This window comes from Nelumbo lutea, chromosome 4 (assembly GCF_056320005.1).
Source record: "Nelumbo lutea isolate HS-2025 chromosome 4, American lotus-T2T, whole genome shotgun sequence".
NCBI lineage: Eukaryota > Viridiplantae > Streptophyta > Magnoliopsida > Proteales > Nelumbonaceae > Nelumbo > Nelumbo lutea.
The window spans coordinates 40,806,891-40,816,713 of record NC_142687.1 but is presented as its reverse complement, the minus strand read 5'-3'; the positions used below and the strand labels follow the sequence as shown (position 1 = coordinate 40,816,713).

At 38.1% G+C, this 9,823-nt stretch overlaps 1 protein-coding gene across 1 annotated transcript; it reads right to left on the bottom strand.

Moving 5' to 3' along the window:
• Positions 1–3,805: 3,805 nt before the first annotated feature.
• SGR5 (C2H2-like zinc finger protein) lies at positions 3,806–6,724 on the bottom strand. Its single transcript, XM_088941100.1, has 3 exons — positions 6,253–6,724; positions 5,712–6,111; positions 3,806–4,909 (listed from the first exon to the last, which is right to left on the bottom strand). The coding sequence occupies exons 1-3, from the start codon at positions 6,359–6,361 to the stop codon at positions 4,078–4,080; spliced, it is 1,341 nt and encodes a 446-aa protein (XP_088797226.1). The 5' UTR covers positions 6,362–6,724; the 3' UTR covers positions 3,806–4,077.
• Positions 6,725–9,823: the final 3,099 nt, after the last annotated feature.

Below are 9,823 nucleotides of genomic sequence, written 5' to 3'. Positions count from 1 at the left end.
GTGGTAAGTTTCAAAACCTATCATTTCAAACACACTACACCGCCACATCATAGAACATGAAAGTGCGGTGAGTTCCAAAATCTTTCATTTCAAACACACCACAGTGGGCCTAGTAGCCTTCAACACATTGCATTTTTTGTGGTGGCTGTATGAAACACCCACTAAAATTGCCATTGGCAATTGGATCCCACCATAATGTATATATTCGTGTTGATATATTAGTGTATGTATTGCATTTTTTATACCAAATGCACACATCCAAGCATTCAGAGCTTAGGTTTTAGGGCTAAATATGGGAGGATCCAAAGTCACATAAAAAAAGCGGATTTCTATTTATACACTCTAGATAGGGGTGTTCACGGTTTGGTTAACTGAACCTTGAGACCTTTTTTTGAACTGAATTGGTACTATTGGTTTTTAGGAAATTGGAAAACCGGAAACTGAAATTGAATCAAAACCAATCGGTTAATCAATTGATTGGTTCAGTTCCTTGGTTTTTCGGTTTTATGAATTTATAATATATATTATAAATCAATATATAATTAGATAATATAAATAATAGAAATATATATATATATATATATATATATATATATATATATATTCATGGACGACCAACTTTTAACTATTAATATATATATATATATATATATATATATATATATATATATATATATATATATATATATATATATATATGTATATTCATGGACGACCAACTTTTAACTATTAATAGAACTGTATATCTATCTTTGTATGAAATGGCCTTACAAGTAAGTTCTGCCCAATAAGCCGGTCTCACTAAGTTGTAACCAAGACCAAACAAGGAGATCTCATCTAAAATCCAGTTGGGTTGTCAAGGCCGCTCCAGGCCCAGGCCCAGGCCCATTTACCATACGTGTTTACACAAGAATAGTGATACTTTGTGATGTGAAAAGTAAAAAACAAAAGATCTGTACAAAGATATTTGGTCAAAAATTTCAGTTCCAACTACTAAATATATCCACAGAGGCGGGTATATTGATAGCAACGGGAAATTAAATTCAAAATTGGGGCAAGAATTGTAGAAGCCCACTGGGGCTCTGGTTCCAAAACCCAATAGGAACACCACCGAAGGAAACTGAGATGGGATAAAAAGCCCATTGAGGCTCTAGGCTCTGGTTACAAGAGGAACTTTACTGAAGGAAATTGAGATGATGCTAAGAGATTACCCCAAAAAAACCCTAAGGGGACACGTGCCAAGTTGGTTCACTCTGGTTTTTTTATCATACCTTCGTACCAGGTCCGGTATGCTACAGGGAAGATTGAAAAATCCTACATAATATAAAACGTACAAGAAATTAATGTATGGATCCGTGCAGTTTCCTGTTGACCATTCTACCATTTACCTACCACAAGACCATTAAAACCTAGAGTGGGGAAGTGGGTAAACTTTTAAATATTTTCTATGTTTCGTTTAAATAATTAGCCACGTCATCATTTTACCATAAATGGGCAAAATTCATGTTTGTTGATGTCCGTTTATGTGAAATTGTCAATGCAACTGAGTGCATAGGTTTCTTGTAGGGGCAATTGTCATAAACATCATCTTGTTGTTTCTATAGACAAAGGAATTCCCACATGATGTAGCATGCTGGAGAGATAAAAAAGATGACATTTTTTTGAGTTGTCATATTCAAATTGTATGAAAAATTCCATCATCATTTAAGCTTCATCCTATTTATATGGGGTCAATTACATGAATTATGGGTGCTTAAATCATTTCTTATTTGTTTAGCTATTCTGTTCTTTGTTTAATACCGTATCCATTTGTCAAATTATGCGTGCTTAAATCATTTCTTATTTACTTTGGCCCATGCCTTTTTAGTCTATTCCTAACTCTTCTAGCCCCTTTAAGTTACAAAAACAAAAAGAAATGTTTGAAAATTTATTATATCATTTAATTTAAATGCCTAATCAAAAGATGTTATTTCCTGGTATTGCTGGTTAGGTTCAAACACAAATGGATAAGAGAAAAGAAAAAACATCAAGATGCCAAACACCATCTTAGTTTAGTCATTTGATTCGCCTATGGCCATTCATTGACAAAGTTTTTGGGATATCAGATGTGACTCCAATCTGAATGAATTTCCAACATTGGGTACAGGTATTTTGGGAGACATTTGTTTTGTAATCTAGTTGCACCCAAATGTACTCATAAAAGGAAAGAAAAAGAGGAAGAATAAGACAATCAAAGAACCAACTGAGAAAATGGAACTGACACTGTTCAGTCTGAATTGGTCCAAAACCCATTTTCTACAATCCCCTAGCCTTCCCCAAGCCACCACTTTGTAAGACCCCAATGATCAAATGGAGTGATGTGAGGCTTTGAGCCACAGGGAATTTCATACAATAAGCCTCTCTAGCCTTACCCAAGTTACCACTTTGTTAGACTCTAATGGTCATAGGAAGTGAGACTGAGGTAGGGCTTCTTTTTGTTTGGCTTTATTTGGTAGAAATGACGTAGGGAATACCAGTAGCATCTACTAGATGAAACAATATAGTGGGCCAAAATGAAGTAATAAGCATATATATAGGGTAATCCAATACCATTACCATCATCATTACCACCAACACTACAAGTACTAAGCTAATGTTGGTTACTATTATCTAAGGATTATTTCATCTATGGCATCCACACATTCAGAATAAGCCATCTGCCCTCCATTGCATGCATATATAGTGCAATCACCACCTTTATTTATGTAGACGGTGCTTCCTCTTGATTACAAATTATGGAGAGCATCTACCAAAGAAGCAACCAGACCTACTATTAATTGGAGATTCAAACATTCAAAAAGTTTTTCACAAAAGCAGCTATTGGGCAGAAAGTTGCCACTTGGACAAAGGATGGTGTGGGCCATGTGGCTTATACGTGGAGTCTTTTGGGCTATTATTTTTCCAGTCCCCAACACTTTTACCACTGGTAAGTAGTAAAATAAAACAAAAAAACAAAGTATGGAAAGGAAATAATTTTAATAGAATACCTTAGAATGCAGAAAACAAATAATAATAATAATAATAAAAGGCACAAGGTCCGAGAAAATCTGAAAAAATGGAAACCCTTCCACTACTTGAACCTACGTTGGTCTCTTTGCTATGGTTTTAGTAGTGAAAGGAAGATACACATCAACGACTACACACAGTTTTTTAACATGTAAATGCCACTTAACTGAAGTCTTCTACGGTCTCTGCATAAATAGAAAGATGCTGTTGCTGCTTCTTGGCCCCTGATTCTGATGAGAGTGAAATATGAGAGAAAAGAAATATAGACTGAGAGAGAGGAAGAGATATAAAGAAGAGGGAGTTTTTCAGTGTTGTTGCGTCTTGAGAGAGACGAGTCTGTCAATAACCCTTACAACTGTGGCACTGAAAAACATGGTGTTTCATAAAACATTTTAAAAAAGGAACAGGAATAGTAATGAAAAGGACTATCTTAATCAGAACCCTCTCTGACCCTCTCTCTCTCTCTCTCCTACTTTGTACTGATGCATTTTTAAATTCAGCTTCTAACTTTAGGTCAGTACCCACTTTGAAATAGCTCTGAAAAAACCTAACAACATAAATGAATGTCAAATTGAAAGGAAAAAAAAAATATGAGCTAATTAACTTAGTCAGTTTCGGTTACATTCATGTTCAGTTGATCTCCCTTGTAATATCCATTAAAGAAACAGCAGTTTTAGTAGAAACCCACATCAGATATGAGTTTAAACTCATATAAAGATTGTTAGATTATTCAGAAGAACATTCACAAATGAAGGAGACGTTTGCATGAGAATTTTCTGTAATTATAACCAAAATACAAACAGTTCGATCACGAGAAAATTTTGACTGAAAAACAAAAAGCTAACCCACCGTGGCAGTCTCCTTTCCCTTCCTTGAAAAAATGAAAAAATAAACAAAACGAACACAACATTGCAGGTAATAAAAATCCCGTTAACCAACATTCAACGATAATTACAACACCCCACCTGGTACAGTAATAGAAGTAGGTCTAGATAGAAATCTTGAGAGAGAGAGAGAGAGAGAAAGAAAGATCTATGCTTTGGATATTTTTGCTTGATGAGTTTTGTTATCATTCTCACCCTCACCTTCTGTTATTACTGAAGACATATAACTAATGACGAGAGAGTTCTCATCAGGAGGTGCGACTAACGTCGACGCTTGGAACTGTTGCTTGCAGGCGTGACAAGTGATTTGTAGAATGGTAGAGTTGATTTGCTTTGTCGCGTGTTCCTTCAGAATCTGAGCTTTGTCAAGTTCGGCTTGAGCTTGTTGCCTGATTCGCTTGGCGTTTGCGAACTCCTGCTCAGCCAATTCAATCTGCCGCTTCGCTTGTTGTCTCGCCTCTTCGGCAAAGGCCTTCTCTGCCATGGCCAACCGTAGCTGCTCCCTCGCCTGTTCTTTCAACCTAGAAGTTGCCAAAGCTGGTTCTTCAATGGCTTTCTTGTCTCTAGGAGAGACCCTACCTGCATTTTTGCTCGAACTGCCATTGTGTGATTCGATTTTCTCGCCATGATCGCATGATCCAATAGAAAGCTGCAGCTGGGTAGCCTGGTTTTCGTCTGAATTTGGGGAAACCGATACATCAAAGGTGTTCGAGAGAGGATTCGATGAAGGTAACAGCTGAAGTTCCAGATTGTGGCGTTGTTCTATGACTGAAGGATTATTCCGTTCCGGGCATAAGAAGACGGGTTCTGTCGGCTTTTGCATTCTCAATCCCGGCCAAGGAGCTGTACTGAAATTCGTGTCGCTTGATGGGCTGCGGCTTGAAGTTGTTCGAGACAAACAGGCTGATTGTAGTGTCTGCAACTCAGTTCTGAGACGCCCGGCATTGCAAGCGTCTTGGTGTTCAATGAAACTCTCCACTCTGAGAGAAAACAAACGAGTTAGACCGATCAGCTTATAATTTGATTAAATGAGTACTTTAAATCAAAGATGGAACTAAATAATATTAAAAAAAAATGGAACGAGAAGTCATTCAGGTGAGGTGGCTCGAATGCTTGATCTTCTAGTCCGTTTTGCAGGAGATATTTGCGACCATCTTCGTATTGGGATGAGAACTCTACCAACAATTTTAAAATGAAATATATAGATAAAGAAAAGGCAGGATTTCTTCATGCTGGATAGAAGATAGAGATGGAAGACGCAAGGAAAATCAATAAAGAAAGGAACATGAATCACCAAAGAAGAAAAACTGTGTTGAAGTTAAATCATTAATGACGACAACCAATGGAGACTGATCTTGGGAACAGTGGCTATAGGATTCTAGCGTCATTCAACTGTTGAAAATTTATCTAGGTCTTCTCCAATTCCGAAACTTGGATGCCTTTGATCATCAGTTCTGAATTGATTGGTTTTTGGATATAGGAAAGAAAAGAAAGGAGAGAAACCCAGGAAGGAATTTTGGTCGAGCAATACTTACTCTTGATTTGGGGTGTCGACGAAGGAAAGATTTGGAAAAACCCAACAGAAGAAATCAGTGAAGAAAGCAAGCAAGACTGTGTTTTATTGTGTTTGAAAGCGAGGAGGAATCCCTAAGAAGAAAATCAATCGAACCCCTCTGCTTGGAACTGTCACACAGTCCTCCTTGTTGATGAATTTAATTAAACTAACATGAGAGAGAGAGAGAGAGAGAGAGAGAGAGAGAGAGAGAGAACCAAAGTAGATACCTGGAGAAGACACGGCCACAGTCACAGGAATGACCTCTGGTGCCACAGGTTTTGAGATGAGCCTTGTAATCTGATTGAACAGCGTATCCTTTCGAGCACTTCTCGCACACCCATTGCTTGTGATTGCTGTGCTTCCTTCTAAAATGCTTCTTTATGCCGACGAGATCGCCCAGTGCGTGGCAAGGGTCATGGTGCAAGCAGCTGGGCTCTGGGCATACAAACACTCTCTTTCGAACCTCTGGTGTTTCCCTCTTGAGCAGCTTCCACGGCACCTTATGCCGACGTCGGTGCATCTGGAGGTTCTGGTCTCTCTGGAATCCCTGATTGCAGATCTCGCAGACATAGCGGTCTGATTCCAATAACGTCTTCGGTGATAGGGAAACCACCTCGGCGTCGGGATCTAATCTCAACATAAATGCAAAAGAATCATCAAACACCGAGACCCAAAAGACCCAACTCATCAATTGAAGCAAACGATCAATAAGAACCATAATTAAGATCGAAGGAAAAGAAAAACAACCCGTATGTCTGAGGATCTCACCTGGAGTTCCGGCTGGCCTTCTTTTTCTCTTGTTGTTGTTATTTCCATTTTCTAAGCAAGTAAATGCCTCAGAAGATGGAAGACTAGGGGAGGAATTGCTGGCTAACATGGGAATTTCTTTTCTCACTTTTGTTTTGTGGTTATCTCCTCAAATATCCCACCAAAGAGATTCCTCTCTCACTTTCTTCTTTCTTCTATGCCGCTGTTGTTGATATTGATGCTGTTTCTCTCTCAGGCTTTAAAGATACAATTACTGGTAATGGAAGAAGTGCAAGAGAGAGAGACAGAGAGAGATACAGCTAGAACATGAGGAAAGGAGCTCTCTTTCGGCTATCAGCTTTCTTTCAGCTTTAAGCTTTCAGCTTTTCTATCAGCTTTCTTTCCTTCATCCACTCCTCTCCTTCATCAGGTTTTGTAGTAGGGAGTCCACCTTAATAAACATCTGCACAAGAGAGAGAGAGAGAGAGAGAGAGAGAGAGAGAGAGAGAGAGAGAGAGAGAGAGAAGGGGTCTGACCCAATCACATTGCTCGAAACTTGAGCCCACACTCAAGCATTGGGACAGAAAAAAACATCCCCACAAAGAAACAAACACTCATAATTCATCACACAGTAATTTGCATGCACAAATGCAGGCCAGACCCTAAATACACGTGAGCTACCCCTCCTCTTTATTTTTCTTGCTTGCTGTTTGGACAATTAAATCTTTTTTTCTCTTCGGTTTACAGTTTAGTTTCATTGACCAAAGTACCCCTTGTTGATCACTGTATAGTAACCCTGATTAATTTGATAGGGTGCAGCTTTTTATAAAGTTGAAACTGAAGACGTTTAGTCCTTTTCAGGGCTGTTTTGGTCATTTCCACTGCTTTTAATGCTCATCTCCTGTAAATTGATAAAAATCCCATTTCCTGTTCCAATCTATTATATATAGGCTCCACCTGTATTTATGCTTAATAGTAGCATAAATATATAATTATTTTCTACTCAACAAAAAAAAGCCAAAATAGTAGTGTAAAAACCATGAAACTGAGAAAAAAAATAGTTTGATATTCTGGTGTACTTGATACCATTTTCTTCAGTTAATCAGTGACATCCGATTTGATGAACGAATCCAACAAAGACCATTCATCCATGAGATGGGTGATAGTCCTTTGCATGATCAATGGTAAAGGGTTGCAGTATAGTATCATTTCCATTTGATAAAAGGAATCTGGGAAAAGACCTCCGACACCAAAAAAATGTGGCCTCTTGTTTGGTGGCTGCCGGGTTCAAAAAAAAGGTGGACCCATACAAAACTCATACCATAATTTCTCCATCTCATCACCTCCCTTCCCAGTCCCCATAAATTAATTTAAACCAAAGCCCACCAGTGTAGGATAAAAAAGAACAAAAAGCCCAGAAGCAGAAGAGGCCTTAATGAATGATAATTAATGTAACAGATCAAAATGCCAAAAGTTTAATTTAATAATAATTAAGAACAAAAGGAGAAAGGTAGCAAAGGTCAGTTTGTTTGTTTTGTTAATTAAAATAATCAGAAGGAAGCAAGAGAAAGCAGCTTCCTTTGTTTTGTTTATTGTGTTGGAAGGAATGGGGAGATGATGGGAGTTGGGAGGTTGATTCCCAACACATGCAGCATCACTTCATCAGAAGAAACTGTCTTTGGCAATTATCCTTCCCAAGTGTTCTCGATCCCGAATCTAATCATCCCTTATTAAATTAAAGCAAATATCACAATAAGCTAAGCAGAACCTGTCCAAACAAGATGTACAATCTCTCTCTCTCACATACAAGACATGAGTTTTTTTTTCTTTTTAATATATATATATATATATATATATATATATATATATATATATATATATACTTGTAGCTTTATATAATAGATGCAAATGGGTTGCCCATGAATGGAACCAAAGGCATCAACAAGTAGTACATCCTGTCTTTTTCTCAAAAGTATTTTATTTTGTTTAATTGAATTGAATTAAAAAAAAAAAGAAATTAAACTTATACAGTGTTCTTGGGGATGTGTTGAGATGGGTGTGTACTCTGTAGCCTGTTGAGGGTATATACTACGCACGCCAAGTATAATATCAAATCAGAGGAATAGAGAGAAAGAGATAACGAGATATGAATGTTGGGTGCTAAGGGTATCTGTGTCGCTCAATAATTTCATTATGGGTAGTAGAGGTAATGGCCCTGCTATCACACTGCCACCTGATGCTTTTGTCTGGTTTATATTTGTTCGTATTCTTAGTACTGAATGAGAGTTAGTATGTATGAATTGAAGTCGGTTAACCCTGGAATCCTTTGAAACAACAGCATAAACGGGAGCTAGCTCTCTCTCTCTCTGTGAAAGAAAGATGAAGAGATGTTTGTTGGTTTTAGGATTTTTTTTATGGGTCTTATTTCCTTTAGTTTTTGTTGTGTTTTCAAAGTAAGAAGGGAAAAGGAGAAGCTGACAATAGGTGTGATGGGTGGTGTCGGAGTCTGAAAAGCCAACGTTCCTTCCCTTAGGAAAAACAAAAATTAAAAACAAAAAATCAGAGAAAAATAAAAAGAGAAATATATAGATAGATAGATTATAGATAGATAGGGTGAGAAGCTAAGTAGATATCCAGACCAGACGTCCTGACCAGACAGTAAGTACGTTTCAATTCCTCACAGTGACATAAATACCCATTTCCGGAAACCCATTTCAACTGCACCCTACCCATTCTCTCTCTCTTTCTCTCTAGAAATAAATAAATTTTCTAGACGGGTCAGCTGGGCTTCTTTTTCTACACTGATGAGTTATCCTATTCTGTCCACTGCACTAATGACGTGGCCAAGGGCAAAGCCAAGTACACTGATATCAGTTTCATACACCAGCATTTTGTTGGAGTTTTCCCCCAAATGATAAGTTTCAATTTCCAAGCTTAAGGACATAATCTAGCCACGTGGCATGATACAAGAAAGGCTAAAAGGAGAGTACGTGGAGTCCCCTGCTACTGCCAACTAAGCTACCAAAGCCTCTACTGCCCGTCTAGAGAGAGAGAGCCGTGCAGTCAGTCAGGACTCAGGACTCAGGACTCGGGAGTCAGGAGCGGGACCTCCCTTGTTTCTATAGATAGGTCCTACTGCACCAGTCACGCTCGCTACTTTCCTCTTTAATCTTTCAGATGGAGCGCAAAGGAAGAAAGGCCAAAATGTCCTCGAAAGGGAAGTAAGAAACCAGCACGAAACGGGATAAAAGCAGGATCCGATATCAAAGAATTTCTTTCTTTTTTCTTGGAACTACATTACAAAAAAAAACCCATAAATGCAGTGGGCGAAACAGTAGCTGACATGCAAAATATGTAATATTACTGGTAGAAGAAGAAAACCCAAAATCACTCAAGAGTAATCCAAAAATTTGCACTAGCCGTAGTGTTGTAGTCACTGTCTTCCTCGTTTCCTACCACTTTCCATCATCGTCTCGTTATATAACAGTGCTGAGGACTGAGGGGAGTTACAGAGACAGAAGCAGAGAACTATTTGTCGAGAGAGATGTATATGGAAACAGAAAATAGAAGAAAAAACAAGTGTTTCGAAATT